The 18,818-nt window shown below is 33.3% G+C and overlaps 5 protein-coding genes across 5 annotated transcripts in view; 3 read left to right on the top strand and 2 right to left on the bottom strand.

The window, feature by feature from the left end:
* The window catches only part of LOC113404641 (nucleoredoxin-like), a 46,037-nt gene extending 43,654 nt beyond the window's left edge, over positions 1-2,383 (top strand). The window contains exons 4-6 of the mRNA XM_026645592.2: positions 855-1,059; positions 1,398-1,488; positions 1,745-2,383. Coding sequence (XP_026501377.1) covers positions 855-1,059; positions 1,398-1,488; positions 1,745-2,166 — 718 coding nt within the window. The 3' untranslated portion in view covers positions 2,167-2,383. The remainder of the gene's footprint in view (positions 1-854; positions 1,060-1,397; positions 1,489-1,744) is intronic.
* A 4,530-nt stretch (positions 2,384-6,913) lies between these two features.
* Positions 6,914-8,581, top strand: LOC113404644 (ATP-dependent RNA helicase WM6). Its single transcript, XM_026645595.2, has one exon. The coding sequence runs from the start codon at positions 7,061-7,063 to the stop codon at positions 8,336-8,338; it is 1,278 nt and encodes a 425-aa protein (XP_026501380.1). The 5' UTR covers positions 6,914-7,060; the 3' UTR covers positions 8,339-8,581.
* A 72-nt stretch (positions 8,582-8,653) lies between these two features.
* Positions 8,654-10,295, bottom strand: LOC113404643 (venom serine carboxypeptidase). Its single transcript, XM_026645594.2, has one exon. It carries the CDS (start codon positions 10,177-10,179, stop codon positions 8,773-8,775), a length of 1,407 nt encoding a protein of 468 aa, XP_026501379.1. The 5' UTR covers positions 10,180-10,295; the 3' UTR covers positions 8,654-8,772.
* An 855-nt stretch (positions 10,296-11,150) lies between these two features.
* On the top strand, positions 11,151-12,711 carry LOC113404642 (venom serine carboxypeptidase-like). Its single transcript, XM_026645593.2, has one exon. The coding sequence runs from the start codon at positions 11,217-11,219 to the stop codon at positions 12,624-12,626; it is 1,410 nt and encodes a 469-aa protein (XP_026501378.2). The 5' UTR covers positions 11,151-11,216; the 3' UTR covers positions 12,627-12,711.
* Positions 12,712-12,857: 146 nt separating this feature from the next.
* On the bottom strand, positions 12,858-18,505 carry LOC113404640 (cell division control protein 45 homolog). The gene is made up of 10 exons (XM_026645591.2): positions 18,321-18,505; positions 17,956-18,246; positions 17,461-17,538; positions 17,171-17,302; positions 15,954-16,151; positions 15,704-15,861; positions 15,379-15,580; positions 14,957-15,151; positions 14,079-14,251; positions 12,858-13,568 (listed from the first exon to the last, which is right to left on the bottom strand). The coding sequence occupies exons 1-10, from the start codon at positions 18,369-18,371 to the stop codon at positions 13,427-13,429; spliced, it is 1,620 nt and encodes a 539-aa protein (XP_026501376.1). The 5' UTR covers positions 18,372-18,505; the 3' UTR covers positions 12,858-13,426.
* Between the last annotated feature and the right edge of the window lie 313 nt (positions 18,506-18,818).

Below are 18,818 nucleotides of genomic sequence, written 5' to 3'. Positions count from 1 at the left end.
TATGCATCCTTTCCAACGCAGACAGAGGATATGAAATCTTCACCAAGTACGAGAAAACACACTATAAACCAACGTTATTGTCATCGTCATGGTGAGACATCACGGGATCGCTTGCTCATACTGCCATGACGAATAAGAGCATAAGCGAATTGACTTCTAATCCGCAAACATAATTACATACAGTCGATAATTAAAAGATAACGCTAATAAAAACTTGTGATGTAAGCCAAGTTAGCATCCGCACAAAAAGGATCATTGGAAAATTCAATTTAAGGAGGTAATGGAAGAGTTTAGATATTACCTCTACGATTTACGAAGTCGGCATTAGCAGCTAGTTTACCGGCATGGGCAGCTAGTTACTATTAAACAATTTTTCTTAAAATCAAACTATGAAAAAAACATGTAATATACATTATCTAAGTGGTGGTAGCGATTCATACATAACCTGGGTCAAAGGTCTGGGTAGGTACCATCTACTCATCAAATATTCTGCAGCAATACTTCGTATTGTTGTGTTCCGGTATGAAGGGCAAATGAGCCTGTGTAACTACAGGGACAAGGGACATGACATATTTGTTCCCAAAGTTAGTTGCTCATTGGCGATAGAATATGGCGATATTCTTACAGCGACAATGTCTACTGTAAAAAAATATATATACGTACGGCCCATTATGTTATTCTTAATGTTAATTCTTATGATACGCAATTTGGAGAGTCTTGTTGTTGGCTTCTCTGCTCTACTTATATAATTAATGCTAAAATATAGATTCTAAAAAATCTCTGTAACATTTTATATATGGTACTTAAACAGAAAATAATATAATAAATTTAAAAATTGTCTTTTTATTCATCAGATCCGAGCAGTCATACGCACGTACTCTGGCCTCTCTATCCTCCGGAAACGCGCTGGCTATACCATGGTCGGCCAGCGAAGCTCGACTTGCTCTGCCAGCGGCCCTCGGTGTAGCGGGCATCCCGGCACTAGTTATCACGGATGGCACTGGCAAAGTGCTTACATCAAATGGAAGGCAAAACCTAGCAGCTGATCCTATGGGATTGGTAAATTTCAAGTTATATTTTACACTGACTAAGACATTTATAGCATTTGTTCTGCCTTGTTGGTCTAGAGGGATAACTAAAATCAAATCCTGAAGGGTTCAATCCAATCAATTAATCAAGTGCAATCAATTGGGCTATTGATTTCTTTTTGTCAAGAAATTTTCAGTAGCAAACGGAAGGTGGAAAACACAAGTATGTCCCTTGGTAAGAACGTAAAGCCGTTGACTCTCCAACCAAATTTTCTCCGAATGTTTTGAATTGGCATTATTGCCATGGGACAGCCATAATTATAAAATTATTTTATATAGAAGTATGATAAATTATGACCTTATTTACAGAACTTCCCATGGGCTCCGCGCCCCGTGTCCGTGTTGACTGAACAGGCATTGCTAAAGATGGCGCGTCATCCCGCAGTCGTACTCTTTATAGGTATATTTTTAAATCTATATATATTCTATGAATTTGGATCTCTGATATCAAATTTAATTATTCTTGCTATCAAAATGACTCAGAAACAGGGATTGTTTACATTACTAATATTTTACTTTCTTGTTTTTTTTTTCATATATAATGAAAATAAGATGTCGTTTTATTATCAACAATATATTTATTACATATATTATTTTTTATTCAATGATAGTTCCAATTTTCAGTAGTGATAAACTATTTTTTTTTTGTCTTCCAGACGATGAAGATTCTGAAATAGAATTTTCGGAGTCGGTCCTAACACCATCCGCCGAATCCTACTACGAGGAATGCAGCATCCAGTACCCTGGATTTTGCCCCTATCAAAACTCATCGGACGATGAGACAATGGACTTCGACTACAGCACCACCAAATCATCCACCAGAAAGAAGAAATCATTCAAGCACGTCATGTTCTACATCGGCATTGATGGAACGGATAGCGCTGACATGATCAGAGAACACATAGGCCTGGATGACGCGGTACCTCTCCTCACTGCTATAGATTTCCCAAAACAACGTATGGTCACTATGAGAAATGGGGATGAAATTACAACAGATTCCGTACAGAATTTCGTCGACGCTTTTCTGAGTGGTAATGCCGATTTTAAACCTTTAAAGCCTTATAGTGAAAAGTGTTAAACGAACTCGTTTACATCCTATTGACATTTACAACCAGCAACAATCTTATTCAAATGAAATTTAAATTTAATCCACACTGCTTTCAAAATTCACAGCAGTATATAAAACAATGGTCTGGAAAAAATTATAATTATTAGACATGTTGAAACTGAATTCGAACCAGTAAGAGTCATGAGCAATTCACGAGTCGCTATAGCCTGTTCTATCAAAAAACAAACCTTAGATTTATGTATTCCATGCGATTTGCTAAACGCCCTGCTTTATTATGCACGGTTCTTGATTACGTATCTTTTTACATATAATTTTACTTCCAAAGTTCCCATAACAACTTCGTCGATATTAAAAATGGCACTTTTTTCGCGAATCCAAAATAAATACCAGAGATCATTCAAGATCTCGACCAATTATATCATGACAATATACTGTCAATATTGTTTCTTTAAAGAAAATCCTGCCCTGTGATATGTGATTGGAATAGGCGAAAGGTAACTTGACCACCTTAATAAGGTTGCATTACCAATTTGTTACAAATTAGTAATAGCAAAGATAGTTTACAAAATGTAACCAGTTTTGTAAAACATACAATTCTCAATTAATGACATTAAATTTCAGTTAATAATTGTAAAAAAATATATGACTGTAATGATTTCTTTATTGATCAAATACCTAATTTCAGTCTTATATGTACTTCCGGATGAAAAGGGGGACAGGAGAGTTAGGTCTTTTTCTGTTTTAGATTGTTCAATATTTCTTACAAGCAATGTAGGAACATTGACATCTTTTGAATCTAAAGAAAACAAAAATATAGGTTTTTTATTTTGAATTACACGATTTTCTACAAAAATCTTTATTATCTATTACTAGTTTGATTGAATTCGAAATTTAAACATTAATGTCAAAGTTAATGTAGTGAGGGCGATTATTTAATCAATAATGCGTTTTTATCAACATTACGCAACAATAAATTGAATATCTCAATTTCTTATTAATTTTTAAGACATTTAATTTTTTTAGAGGAATATTTTTTACCACTAGCTTTTTTCTTTCGATAATTTAATGAATTCCATACTATTTGATACTATTTATTAACAAAAAATTACCTATATTACCTAACTTAAAAAGAACAGAAAATTCATCGATACTGTTTTTTAATATATTTAATGTAGTGTTAAAAAATCGTAGATATAGAATTATTTATTAGATTACTTGATTGAAGTCAGAAACTCAGTAGTTATAGGACCTTAATGGCCTTAGGGAGTATTCTATAGTAAATCATTAAATGTCAGTCAATTCTTCACACAAAGCTTGTAACCCGTGTCAATAAAGAAAATTTATAAATGACAAAGAGTAATATTATTAACATAACAAACAAAAATAGTTTAATATTAATATTCTGTCGAATAAATCAATTAAACTACCTATGTGCCGTAACTATACTAATTTGTAATGTTTACTTCGTATAAATATTTAAATTCAAACCTGTTAATGTTCGTGATCGCGAACTTTGTTTCTAACTGTAAAGTGTGCAAGAGATATGCAAATAGAGTGCTACAGAGATGCGAACAGTATGCGATAATTGCACGAGATCCGCACAATTTATAAATATTCTATTGACACGGGTTATGTTAGTATTCAAATTACATATATTATTTAATTATTTTTAGAACTAGTACAACTATTTATAACCTGTACTCCAGTTAACATAATTATGTAATGCGACTGCCACATTTTTGCCTGAAAGGAAACGCTAAGTTCAATCATACATAAGTGTGGCTAAAGCATAGTATTATAATTATAACTTTATAGTCATTAGTGATTACGAGAGTACGATCGATTTTATTACAAGTTGTGCAAATAAAACTAATTACTTTCAAAATTAAATAAATTTATAGAAAAGATTTAGATTGTGTAATTATTATTTTTTATTATTTTGATATTTATACATTTTATTTAATTTTTCAACAAGTTGTAATGAAATTGATTTTAGCAAAGACGATCGATTATTATAATAGATCATGTATGAGGTTAGAGTTCTACATCGGTTAGCTAGTAGTTTTCTTACAAATGAGTAGACGTTTTACATTTTTACTTTTGTATCTGTGATCAGTTTGTTTAATAAAAAAAATACATTTGATGCATTTTAATAAAGTATTGTAATAAATTATTTGCGTATTATTTAATTTATCCATATCCTATTTACATTTATAAATAATCATTTACGAGATGGAGTGTGTGGTCTTGTACAAATACAATTCATCTGTGTTTACTAATATAGTTCATGGGCTTATTCTATGTTACAATATATTTTTGATAGAGCTGGCTAGCGAAAGTTAAACCTTCAACAGCGACTACGGACTGCAGTTACGGGCCGTATGCATATGTAACCTGAACACTTTGAATAACCTACTCTAAAAGAGTGTTTACGTACGGTCACGATAGGATTTTTGTATGAAATCTATCTTTATGCCGAAATAAAAAAAAAACAAATATTTTGAGACTCATCGATATCACAAACTAAAACATCAATAAATTGTGATTCTAAATCAAGTTCTTAATATCGCGCTGGTTATCACGCGAGTAACGTCTGATAAAAGAAGTAAATATGTAAAGTTGTAAGTATCTACCATAAACATTTTAATATTTGACCTTGTTGAAAATAACTTTTGGGGCCTATTTTAAATAGATACTAAAAATCATAAATATATGAAATAATAAACGCTGGTCTTATATTATATAACGTTCCGAACAATAACTCTGTTCGACTGTACTGAAGACTCACTTTCATGTTCACCTGACATTTATGTGGCTTACTCATTCATTCTGTATGGGCGCGTACGGAGCGACGCTTATTATTGGAAAACCTGAATCAAATTATGAACCTGGACCCAAATAACAATTCAGTATTCAAAGTACGCTAAACTACTTGTAGTTCAAGTGATTAAATACCTAGCTAATTTAATATTGTAATGCAACAATAGTCCATTGAAATGTTACATTTTTTATAACCCTATGTAAGAGAGTCAATAACTAATAATAAATAGTATAGGTATGTTGCAAACAATATGAAAAAGTATGTTTAAAAAATATATAAAAACCGCAAAAATTGATAAAATAAAAAAAAAAAGTTGAGGAAAATCTTCGTCAAGAGATCCTCCATGTTAATTTAATGTATTTTTTTGTAAAATTAAAAAAAAGAAGTTATAAGAAATTTTTGCACCTTATTGCTTCTCTATTTTTGATTTTACGGTGAAAAGTAATATAAACGTAATTGTGGACAAAGCAAATTGTTACAAAATATAAAGTGATAATTTGTAACAAATTGTTTGTAGGATCAGTAGTTACCGAGATATAGTAAAAAGGCGTTTGCACCTCTTTTTCTGAGATGGAGGCCGCGGGACAAGGGTTGCAACCCCACAAACTTAGTGTTCAGCTTCTACTGACCTTACATCCGTAAAATAAAATTGCGTCTTCTGAGAAATGCAAGGTATAACGATTTCAATGAACTACAAGAGATGAAGAGAATACGAAGCCATCTACAATCTGTCAAATCTATGAGGACGACATGACATATTGTTATTTGTTTCACTCTGTTGAACGAAAAGCATAATCGCCGAAATTTCCAACGTTTAGAACGGTCGCAAAAAAACTATTCTTTAGAAGCGCTGTATGTTTTAATAGTTCGATTATTTGACATAATGAAAACTTATTGCTCCATCGAACTTTACTTCTAAGTAAAGCTGTAGTAAGCCGTATGTATTCGTTACTGAGTAACGGGTACGCCATCTAGTACCGAGTAACGAAACGTTACTCACGAATACATTTCGTTACTCGCATGTTTCGTATGATACGAAACATGCCAGTGTTTGTTGAATACTTACTGAGTAACGAACGGGTGCGCCATCTAGTACCGAGTAACGAAACGTTTTACGTTACACACGAATGCGTTTCATTACTTGCATTTTTCGTATCTTTGGTACCTACACTGTTTAATAATCGATATAATAATCGATTGTGATGTTATTGAGATATAAAATAAGTTCACGGTGAAAAAAATCAAAATAGTAAATCCAATATCCATTGCAAATTTGGTAGATTCAACTAGATTCCATCAACAGTTCACTTGTAGTTCTACCCTTTACCTATTAAATCAAACTAAATTTAGATTAACTTAAACATAAGTATGTAATGTAAACAATAAACATCATATACAGTATTCGAATTGCATACGCAATACGAATCGATTCGTTGCTCTAACATAGCATGATATGAGAGATCAGAAGTAACGAGTAACGATACGATAGTAACGAGTACTGATTGCTATAGTAACGAATACATACGGGTACGTTTTTTTCCGTTACTTTTACACCTCTACTTCTAAGGCCTACTAGTACTTAAACAAATTGTTTAGTTTAACGTTTTGGTCCATGTAAAATATAATTATATTAATGCTAAAAATATAATTTTATATTCAATGGACGTCAAATTAATAATATTAATAGAATCAATGAAATAATACAAAAAAAATATTTTGACATATTGGTGCGCGAACATTTTAAAATTAACATAGCAAGACCTTTAATAATAATTTATATTTTTCTACGACTTCGACTTTAAATAAGTTAAATAATTATAAAAAAAAATTGCAACTGTACATGTATTAAATCTGTATCTTTATATATATTAAGTCTGTATTTAGAAAATCACAATCTGTGCTATTCATGCTTACCCATAAACAAACAACAATCAACATTTCTTATCTGTGGTAATTTTGTCGTTTAGGTTTTAAGCCAACCGACGCCATTATTGGGAAATATAATTTTAAAGAAATATTTCACGTGCTTAAACCTATTGTAACTATTTTCCAATAGATTTTAATATATCCAACTTACAAAACATGGCAGATAACGACGATCTTCTCGACTACGAAGATGAAGAGCAGGCGGATCAGCAGATCGCTGATGGAGCGACCGAAGCGGCGCCAAAAAAAGAGGTTAAGGGATCCTATGTATCGATTCACAGTTCAGGCTTCAGAGATTTTCTTCTCAAACCTGAAATTTTGAGAGCCATTGTTGATTGTGGTTTTGAGCATCCTTCGGAGGTACAACATGAGTGCATCCCGCAAGCTGTACTTGGTATGGACATATTATGTCAAGCCAAATCCGGTATGGGAAAAACCGCGGTCTTTGTATTAGCAACGCTGCAACAACTGGAGCCTTCCGATAATCATGTCTACGTACTCGTTATGTGCCACACAAGAGAATTGGCGTTCCAGATCAGCAAAGAATATGAGCGCTTCTCGAAGTATATGTCCGGTGTCAGAGTGTCAGTATTCTTCGGAGGGATGCCGATTCAGAAAGATGAAGATGTGTTAAAAACAGCATGTCCTCACATCGTCGTCGGAACTCCAGGTCGAATTTTAGCATTAGTTAACAGTAAGAAATTAAATCTGAAACACTTGAAGCATTTTATCCTGGATGAGTGTGACAAGATGCTGGAATCCCTTGACATGCGACGTGACGTCCAAGAGATATTCCGCAACACCCCTCACGGAAAACAAGTTATGATGTTTTCGGCCACATTAAGTAAGGAAATCAGGCCAGTTTGTAAGAAGTTTATGCAGGATCCTATGGAAGTATATGTTGACGATGAAGCAAAACTAACATTGCACGGTCTGCAACAACATTATGTTAAGCTTAAAGAAAATGAGAAAAACAAAAAGCTGTTTGAGCTCTTGGATGTATTAGAATTTAATCAAGTGGTTATATTTGTTAAGTCTGTTCAAAGATGCATAGCACTCGCTCAACTTCTGACTGACCAGAATTTCCCGGCTATTGGAATTCACCGAAACATGACACAAGATGAACGTCTTTCCCGTTATCAGCAATTTAAGGACTTCCAAAAGAGGATATTAGTCGCCACAAATTTGTTTGGAAGAGGAATGGACATTGAAAGAGTTAACATCGTCTTCAACTATGATATGCCTGAAGATTCTGATACATACCTGCACAGAGTTGCCAGAGCTGGTAGATTCGGTACCAAAGGATTAGCCATAACCATGGTGTCAGATGAAAATGATGCAAAGATACTTAACGAAGTTCAAGATCGTTTTGATGTCAACATAACAGAGCTACCCGAGGAAATTGAACTGTCCACTTACATTGAAGGACGATAAAATAATAAAGAATATTTTTCATTCCTAATTTTACTAACTTGTATTGGTTATCATAAAATAAGCACTTAGTTTGATATAATTGATGTTTGAATTGTCACCATTTGAAGTTCATATTTGAATTATTCTACAACCTCTTGTAGATTTTTTGTTTGTAACTAAGTGAAAGTAAAGATGTAAAACTGTGGCAAAAAAAATTAATTACTAGAGTTAAGATGTGATTAAAGTGACATTTGATATTGTGAATATACTGTTTTCTTTGCCCATCCCATAAATTTAATGTAGTTATAAAGATAATACGATGAAATGAAAGAAATATTTATTCACATTTTATTTATTTAAACATAATAATGAATCAAACTTTTACATATTTAACATTGATAAGTAAAAATGTTCCCAAAATTAAAACATAAATCCCTCTGAGCATAATTCGAAATTTATTCTTGAGTGAAAGTTTTTTCATGGGTTAGTCTTGTGATCATATCTAGAGCCCACTTTGGCTGATCTCCTGGAACCATATGTCCAGCATTCCTTACCATAATTTCTACTAACTTCCCACCCTGCTTCACATATCCTGCCAATTCTTCATCCACATACCATTGATATCTCTTAGCAGATTTATATTCATCTGACCCAGTGAAATTTAGGTTTCTCAAGTAATTTAGAGTTAACGGGTATGCAACAATTATGTCTAGTTGACCGCTGTAAACAACAATATAGTAATGGTCTAACAATTCACTTATCCATGGGGCTACAGATTTCATTACATCCTGTTTAAGGTGTTGCTCTACATCTTTCCCATCATTGAAAGTCAAATTTCCAACATGGATAGATTTTCTTACAAAGCTACTCTGTAGCATGGGACCAAAGTCTTCAAATTTCTTGTAGTCTTTTGTATGCAAATAATTAAAATAAAATTCAAAGCCTGTCATGTTATAAAATGTACTCTTTCCATTTATTAAATCACCATTCAATAAGCTATCGAAAGCTTCAAAAGCCTTGTCCCACTCTTTTTCTTTGATCAATTCAACAGCTTTACTCTCAGCATCAGCAAAATCAGTGGCTTGATTCCAGTCAATTAAACCAATTTGATACAAATACTTGCTATAAATTAATTGATGTTCAGGATCACTGAGACCATTACCAATAGCCAATGCCTTCAGATTGATTTTTATTTTTGCTGTAGGGTTATTCTTGTAAATTGTATAAGCCAATGCAGGTACATATTTACCAGCATAAGATTCTCCAGTGATAAAGAATTTATTTTCCTGCAATTCAGGGAACAATTGGAAGAATTGTATAAGGGTAGAATACAATTGTTCTCCTACTTGTGTTTGATTGACGCAGTAACCTTTTGGATCTTTAGTAAAGCTGAAGCCAGTTCCAACAGGGTTATCAATATAAATAATATGATGGCTTAAAGCCCAGTTATACTTGCGTCTTTCAAATCTCTTATTACGAACTCTGAGAGGCCCATTTTCAGTAAATAGTCCGTAAAGCGATGTGGCACCCGGTCCACCTTGCAACCATACGATCACAGGAGCATCTTTCTTGTTGCTAATCATAGCCGGAAAGTACCAAAAGAATTGGTTGGAGTCATATTGTTTGTTAACAGTAAAAAACCCGGAGTAACTTTTGATTCGTAGACTTTCAGTAAATGGAACTCGAGCTAGACGCCTACCTTCCGTTATATTCCCACTCTCGATAAACGGTGTGAGGAAGAGAGCAGTTCCTGGATCGCCATCGTCACGTTCTCCGAGATTTATTTTCGGGTACCGGTGAAAAAAGCAGTTGACTGATAATATTTGAAATATTATTAAACTCCATACCAGTAATACAGACATGTTTTCCTATCGAAATTCTAATAAAAGTAAATTAGGAATGCGTTAACTATACAGTTAAATTCGTTATCAATAAATAATTTGCGTACGTAGGTATACAAAGCAGTGAGCACATTGTTATCGTTTTACATTTGACCCCGTAAGTAAAGGTCAAGTCAACTTTATTTACCTATAATATACAGATAAATTGATAATTTAATCATCTGTTGTCGTAGTCAGTTATTAAGCCAATTTATCTTTTATAATTTTTAAATTTAAACAGAACATCATGAGAAAAGATTTAAAATTACTACTAAGTACTTATTTAACTATACATTAATAATAACTTAGGATATTATTTTGTTGTTTCTAAATGGAAAATGAAACGAAATCATATATTTTAACAAAAAATCTCCGTTATTGTAATTAGTACCAAAATCCAGACCAATTGTGTAAAGAGTAAATTTAGAACGTCCCACTACCCAAATACTCAGTGAAGTGTACTACAAACATTCGCGAAAAATCGACATTTCAAATTTCGGCATTACATAGTTAAGTTACCTGCCTAGGCGCAAGTTCTATGGTCTTGGCAACAATAGGTATATCGATAGTAATATTACACCTGGTGATTTGAATAAACGATCATCTTTACAAAATTCGATATTTGAACTATCGTCAGCTAACGTGACAACTCTCACTACTTTTTAGACATAAATAATAATTAACAATTAAATATTCTTTAGCGTTCGAATCGTTCAATTGGTCAGCGGCCCGTAGGATAAAGAAACGGAATCCTCTAAAACTAAATTAGTCAACGTCAATAAAATCAACTATAATGATAATTAAGTTTTATGAGTTTTAATCTACAAAGGTTGAAAAATGAAAGCTACAACGGAATGAGAGCACAAAATAAATAATGTTATTCAACCAAAACTAAATTTAACAATATTACAAAAACGGTAACACTGGCTGTCAGATATTTTAATTTTCTATGCATAACGAAATTTTATGCGCAAAGACTCAAAAGTTTTTATTTAAGCCATTAGTTTTTATACTACACAATGAGATTTTTTTATCATTTATGTTTAACCTTTTACTTCTCATTTATTTGTTGTCCTCTAGTGTATTCTTTAAGTTTTCCTTATGTCTATCCACGGGTAAAGTTACAAGCCAAAACAAGGAGTCAAGGAGATCCTGGCGATCCCCTTATTTTAACCCCTTTTATTGATGAAGGCAATATTGAATTGGCTCAAAACTTGTCTCGTGTACCATTCACTGAAAAAATAGGCTTTATTAGCCATTCGGGTTTTATTACAGTGGACAAGGAATATAATTCTAATTTATATTTTTGGTACTTTCCGGCATTTAATAAGAATAAAAACGCGCCAGTTGTCTTGTGGTTACAAGGGGGTCCTGGTGGAAGCTCTTTATTTGGATTGTTTACAGAAAATGGTCCAATAATAGCTACAAAAGAAGGATTTTCTGCACGAAAATATCATTGGGCCTTAAAAAACCATCTCATATTTATTGATAACCCTGTCGGCACTGGCTTTAGCTTTACTGATGAAGATGGTTATTGTTCAGATGAGCAGTGCATCGCAAAAGGCCTGTACTCTTGTTTGCAGCAATTTTTCAAGTTGTTTCCAAGTTTGAGCAATAATGAATTTTACATTACTGGTGAATCTTATGCAGGAAAATATATTCCATCATTGGCCATGGAAATACATAACCGAAATTTAAAAAGTGAAACAAAAATTAATCTTAAAGGTTTAGCTCTTGGTAATGCATATTGTGATCCTATTAATCAAATGGACTATGGAAATTATCTCTATCAACATGGCTTAATAGATAATGGACAGAGGAATTTTTTCAATAAAATGCAAGCTGAAATAGTAAAAAACATACAAAAAGAAAACTGGATGGAGGCCGGTATTCTCATGGACACTTTAATGGATGGAGATCTCACAAATTTTTCTTATTTCAAAAATTATACTGGTTTTAACAACTACTACAACTTTCTTGTACCAGCAAATATGTCAGATATGGCAAAATATATTATTTTGTTAAATAACGATGAAATAAGACGTATGGCTCATGTTGGTGGACTGCCATTCCATTCTGGAGAAAAGGTTCAAATGCATTTAGCTATTGATATATTAAAATCTGTTGCACCTTTAGTTTCAGAACTGCTTTCTCATTACCGAGTATTGTTTTACAATGGCCAGCTAGATATTATTGTGGCATATCCATTAACTGAAAATTTCCTACGTAAATTGAATTTTTCTTCTTCGGATGAGTACAGAAAAGCACCCAGAACTATTTGGAAAGTTGATAATGAAATAGCAGGGTATATGAAAAGAGCTGGTAATATCACAGAAGTGTTAGTAAGAAATGCTGGTCATATGGTACCTTATGATCAACCTAAGTGGGCCCTAGACCTCATTACACGTTTTATAAGGAATACATTTTAAATATACTGTTTAATATAGATATAAAGAGCTTTTATAGCAATTTAAATGATTTGAATATACCTTTCCTTTTAATAATTTTATAGGATAATTTATTATCATACATTGTTATTTGAATAGTAGTTTTATAAGATAGTTCTAGAAAAAAAAATACTATTATTATTTATATAGATATTTTCAATGATTGTTAAAGTATATGATTGTTGTTAATATTTGTAAATTAAATAAAATAAAAAATTAGAACTGTTTATTTCATAATTCTATAAAATTAAAAATAAATAATGACATATATTTAAACTTAAGGTCAATTCAATTAATAATTAAATTAGATTACAATTATGATTATCTAACTTAACTAACTAAAACTTAAAAATTCTACTATAGACATTAGATTTCATTGATTAATAATAGTAATATTATAACCTTGGTATTGTGAATTTACAATTATCATTTATTATTAAGGTTTTACAACAATCATACAAGTTCAACTCAAAATCTGCTAATATATATTCATATTTTTTTCATTCAACACATTTCATTGTCTGTATATAAATGAGTAATTTAGGGAGTATTATTTTAGGGAAAAATTGGTGTAATATTACTATTCAAATTAATTATCCTAATCCCAATATTAAGCCTTTAAAAAAGTAGTTTGTATTATTAGAATATTAATATATTTCTTAGGGATATGTGGTTTGTTTTAGGTAGAATGGTGTAACTGTATATAATGCTATATAGGCGGTATTTAGTTCAAAACCATGACTTGTTTCATTTAAATTTATATAGTTAGTTGGTAGCCATTGTCAAGCGAGTAGTGCCGTGAGGGCGTCGAGGAATTGTGCTCGTTGAGTTACAGGCAGCGTGATGATGGACGAGTCCACGTGGTCTAGCGAAACTGATGCTCCGCTCTTAGTGGCCGCTTGTTCGAACGCCGCACCAAATAAACTTTATAAATCATAAAAATTAGGTAATTTTAAATTTTGTAAGTATATTCTCAACGTCTTAAATTTATTCTTAAGTTATTATTGTTTTTTTTTTTCAATATTGATCAATATTTATTCACGTCACGGTCATGGCGGCCGATCTCATGCGAGACCAACTAATTATGCACAACATATTATAGTGAACAATTGTGTGCGCAAACACAGGTGCATTCTCTATTCCATCACTCTCATAATCCAATGAAACGGCTAATCTGACACGACCGAAAGAGTTCAGGATCAACGGCTTTTCGAGGCACGGTAGTGTACACACTTCCAACTTCTAAACTTTGGGCTCTTCTGAGAATTTTTCGACAGTAAAAACCAATAACATTTTATCGGCCGGACTAGGGGAGGGGGGGGGGGTGGGGGGATAACCTAGAACCTCGAGATCTGTGGCCTTACTTCAAGCCACTGGACTAACGAGGCAGTCAGTCTTATAATAGTATCGTATATATTAAGAGAAGACACTTACTTGCGCGGTTCGTGGTCGAAGCGCGGTGGCAAGCCGAGCAACAGACAGTTGGTGGCTGCGTGCGGCGCTGAGGCGAGCAGTGCGCGGGGGGCGCCCGGCGCCGCGCGCGACACCCAGCGCGCCGCCTCTCGCAGCCACAGCGGCCCGCGAAGCGACCCCGCCTCGGGACTGCCCTGCGATGCAACTTCAATAGTTTATCGGGGTTGATGAAGAGTGGTTAGAAACCAAGCCACGACAGCACTTGATTTTGTATATGATTAATTTGTGAGAAAATAAGGTAAGGAAACCTGCATTAGTCGAATGAAATACTGGAGCACATGTATACCAATGAAACTGGAATAAGAGATAAGTTATTTTTAAAAGAGACCTTTACCTCTCTGTGAAAAATTTATATCCCGTTGTTTTAACTAGTATTCATATCCATCAGCAGCAAATGATCAAATTATTTTTAAATAAAAATTCAAGCTAAATTTTATAATCACTTTTTAATGACCATTTTCACGAAACTATCATGCGAAATAAACATTAAGCTGCTTATAGATATATATTTAGTGAGGATGCTTTTAAACTAGAGGAACCAGAAGGCAAATTAACCAAAAATTATATAATTCGGTAGAAAATACAAGAATACTATTTTGGTTAAAATTAAGTTAATGTATATTTAGTTTTCTTTTTAGGTTACTGTGTGCAAAATAAAAACTTTTTCTTTTAATTCTATAATATATATATACTCCGTCCGAAGCTTGCCTGTAACTGAATTTTCAGTTGCATCCTGTACTTTTCTGTACCCATGACCGTGTATATGCATAGTTTCATGATGACTGAATAGTTAAGACATGAGAGCGTAACTTTCGCATTCATAATATTACAGACTATACCTCTTGCACAATAAAATAGTTGAAAGGTCCAGCCAACATCAGCCCTCTAGAAGACAGTATACTGTTAGCTAGTCTGGCTACGGCTTCCAATGCTCGCCGAGCTGCTGCCATTCCTTGCTTTAAGGCTTCATTTTCTCCAGTTACTTGAAGGGCTGCAAGAGCATGTTGAAAACCTTCTGCACTAGGGATAGTCTCCTAGAAAAAGCAAAAGTTTAATTTGACTTCACTGCGAATTACACAATATCTTATCAGATTATTACAGACTTAACAAATAAAAGTATATATTTTTCAAATAAATATTTAAATTTAAGAAAACTACTCAGCACAGATTGGTTTGATGATTATACAATATTTTAAAACTACTATAACGAATATCTTAAATAAAAGTTAGAATAAGAAAAAGCTCTTATAAAGGTACAAACATGTTCAATGAGTGCCATAATCGCGTAGACCGTGTCCAAAGCGGCGACGGGCAGCGCGTGGGGGCGCTGTAGCAGGAACGTGGCGCGCGTCGGTACCGGCAGCTTGTGCTTGGGAGCCGCCGACTCTAGCGCTGTGAGGAGAGATCTCCGGAGCTCTACATCCATAGATCGGTATGCCTGACGAGCCTGTTGCAATGGAAATCTGCAAAATTAGAAACAATTGTAATTATGTAATTTTTGTATGTAATAATATTTCATATTCGATTGAAAGAAGTGACTAATAGATGAGAACGGTATATGTAATAGTTTCTACACAAACACTGACCCCATGTCGGCCAGAAGCTGGCGCAAACGCACGGCTCCCGAACGTGCGTGCAGGCGCAGGTGCGGCGCCAGCGCGCCTGCGTGACTCAGCGCGGCCTCCAACGACCACCAGCGGTATAGCGGCAACCACGCATCCTTCTCCACTATCACACGTGCCACCTACACCATAACCGACATTTTTATCTCAGGCACACTTTTAATGGTACTATTTTTTCTTTTTATGCGCAACTACAACTTCCGTAGAAACTTACACGATGTGCGTCGTCGTCAGCGGCGTGTCTCTGAGCGGCCGCCACGTAGCGATGCAGCGGCTCCGCGTCCAGCAGACAGCGAGCGGGCGAGCGGTAGTGCAACGCCTCGTGCGCCGCCGCAGCCACGGCTGCGCTCCACAGCGTCGCCGCTGTGCAGCGTGACGCACGCGCCGCTATCTCTAGGGCTACGCATGCGCTCTGAAAAAATCTCATAAGTATTAGGTATATTCATAAATAATGTGGTTATCTTCCTAAGCACAGCAAAACTCAGGTTTTTCAGACATGGTTTAGGTTGCTTTATTTATAGTCTGTATTTGTAATCTAATGTTCTAAAATTCTAAATATAAAATTGTTCTGCAAATTAATGATTTCATTTATTTCTAATCATCAAGAAATAAATATTTTTATTTTATTTTAAAATAAACAAGCTGACCATCCAGAATTTGGGTGGGTGAAATTTTTATTTATTCTTATTATTTTTTTTTCAAACAAAAATCCTGGAACTCATGTCTCAATAAACTCACTCAAGTTAGTCAGTTAACACACAAAAAAAGTCATTGAAATTGGTCCTACCATTAATAGGAATTAACTGAATTTTTGTAAAAATACAGAATAATTATATATAAAATGGACCGCATGCAATTTATTAATAAAGAAAATCTCACACTCAGCAAGAAAATACATGTTATTTATTTATTAGCTTAAGTATGACATAAATGAGATATTTATACAATATAAAAATTGTATGCAGGTTTATAGATTCAAATATAGGTAATTTAAGCTGCTTAGGTAAATATTTTATTGTTATGGTTTCCAACCACGACCAAGTTATAAGTGACTCTTAGAAGATAGCTAAAGCTAACATATCTATAGGTATTTTTACGAACTAGAAGTTTATGTTACATTTAAATAATATATATTAAGGTTTAGCCAGATTTGCTTATTTCATACTGTAATATGAAAAAAGAAAGCTTATCTCCATTACAGATTTCTTCCAACTGCATTAGGCTGTAAGTAAAATTAGTTTGTAGTTGGTATATTTAACATAAAGATAGATAACATTTATATAGATTGTAAGCATAAACTAAAAAATATAACATAATTTCTCTTATCTAACAGTCAATAAATACCTGGATAAATGATAAACATTTTGTTGCTATTAAAGTGAGAGATAATGATTTTTAACCTTTTTTAGGTAATAATGATATTATACATACTGGTTTGCCATAATAAGAGAATTGTGTGTAGTTAAACATGAGTGTATGTCGCCTCTCTTCCCAAGCCTTCCGAGTGCGACGCCGCTCTACCACAGCTTCAATACCCTCTCGACCTTCTGATTCAAATTCAGCCTGTGAAAAAAATGTAGTATTATCACTGTGCAAATCCTTTGATTTTAATAAAATTAAACATATACTATTATACATTAAGAGTTTTAATAGTTAGATCACTCTATAGGTAGTATTCTGCAATATTAAATGATTGTTATAATAATATGCTTGTTACTCACTTCATCCTCTTCATCATCTCTAAATATATCATCAAAGTTTGGAATGTTTTCTTCATCATCCTTATAGATGAGTCTCACCTGAAATCAATAATGTCAACAACAACGATTCTTTTCAATTATAAAATTCAAAAGAATCGTTAAAGAGTGTTTGTGTGCTAAAGGATATTACAACACTAATGACTTTTTAGTTGACTGCACACCTTGGGAATGAAATGATCGCCTCCAGGCTGTTTCAAATAACTAAAATATAATTATTATTGTACATGCAAAATGGAAAAAAAAAAAATATCCCGCTGAGTTTCTTTCGCCGGTTCTTCTCAGGTCCGAGGTGCTAAATTCCGAACCGGTGGTAGATTTTTGACAATCAATAAGCAAGTGTAAACACTTCTATATTGAATAAAGATTTTTGATTTGATTTGATTTAGTTTACTTATTTAAAAATAATAATCTTATATTTAAAATAGGTAAATGTAACAATTTAAATAAATAGTATACCTGTCCGTCACTATAAACATTGCAAATATCTGTTGGTTTATGAGAATCAAGAACAAAGAAAACGACATCTTCTTCTGGCTGAAGTATATCTACCAAGTCTACGGTTCCACCACAGTTCACCAGCACTACATATTTAATTTCCTCATTGTTTTCGTCATAGGCAGTCTTTAGATCCGATATACCCCCCACGGGGACTAATGTATAGGAAATATTATCGCACTTGAACAAATCTTGCAATATCTTACAGGCGCAAACTGCGTCAACATCGTAATGAACTAGCAGAAGCACTCTCTGAAATTAATTTAGTTTATAAACACATTAACCCATCCAAAATTGATTATTGTTTAAAAAGTTTTTATTATTACGTTTCCCAGAAGAACGTTATAAAAATCATTTCTAATATCTTCTATAAACATTTTAGGTAGACTTGGCGTTTAACCATAAGAATATTCTAAGAAATCATAATTTCATGTATGTAATGTAAGAGAACACCTGCACAAAACACAATAGAAAATTGTCAAACTTCGCCTTTCACAGTTTAAACTGTCATAATTTTGCTTCTTATCACTTTCCCGCCAAAAGTATTGAATGCATTCGTTTTTAATGTAGTTAAGTAATAATTAATATTATTCTTGTGGTATTAGGTGACTACCAAAAATTGTATCATGCGATTGTCAATCTCCATAAAGCATAAGTATAAACATAAAACATTTTACATATATTGTAAATAAGCTTGTACAGATTAACCAAATTTAATATTATGTTAATTATTCTTAAAATGAGAAACATAGAATAAATCCAAATTTCCTAGTACCTATTGAAAATTGGAGTTATTCAATATAAGGTAACTTAATTTAAAATCG

The sequence above is a fragment of the Vanessa tameamea genome, chromosome 21 (assembly GCF_037043105.1).
Source record: "Vanessa tameamea isolate UH-Manoa-2023 chromosome 21, ilVanTame1 primary haplotype, whole genome shotgun sequence".
Lineage (NCBI taxonomy): Eukaryota > Metazoa > Arthropoda > Insecta > Lepidoptera > Nymphalidae > Vanessa > Vanessa tameamea.
This window is presented reverse-complemented; position numbering and strand designations above follow the sequence as displayed.

What these genes read in the sequence shown, in the direction of transcription:
- LOC113404644 (XM_026645595.2), top strand. Translation starts at nt 7,061, where the DNA reads ATGGCAGATAACGACGATCTTCTCGACTACGAAGATGAAGAGCAGGCG.
- LOC113404643 (XM_026645594.2), bottom strand. Translation starts at nt 10,179, where the DNA reads ATGTCTGTATTACTGGTATGGAGTTTAATAATATTTCAAATATTATCA.
- LOC113404642 (XM_026645593.2), top strand. Translation starts at nt 11,217, where the DNA reads ATGAGATTTTTTTATCATTTATGTTTAACCTTTTACTTCTCATTTATT.
- LOC113404640 (XM_026645591.2), bottom strand. Translation starts at nt 18,371, where the DNA reads ATGTTTATAGAAGATATTAGAAATGATTTTTATAACGTTCTTCTGGGA. An exon ending in GAGATGATGAAGAGGATGAA is followed by an intron (nt 17,303 to 17,460) that starts GTGAGTAACAAG and finishes TTTTTTTCACAG; the next exon opens with GCTGAATTTGAATCAGAAGG. An exon ending in ACTATTTTATTGTGCAAGAG is followed by an intron (nt 14,252 to 14,956) that starts GTATAGTCTGTA and finishes GTTGCATCGCAG; the next exon opens with GGCAGTCCCGAGGCGGGGTC.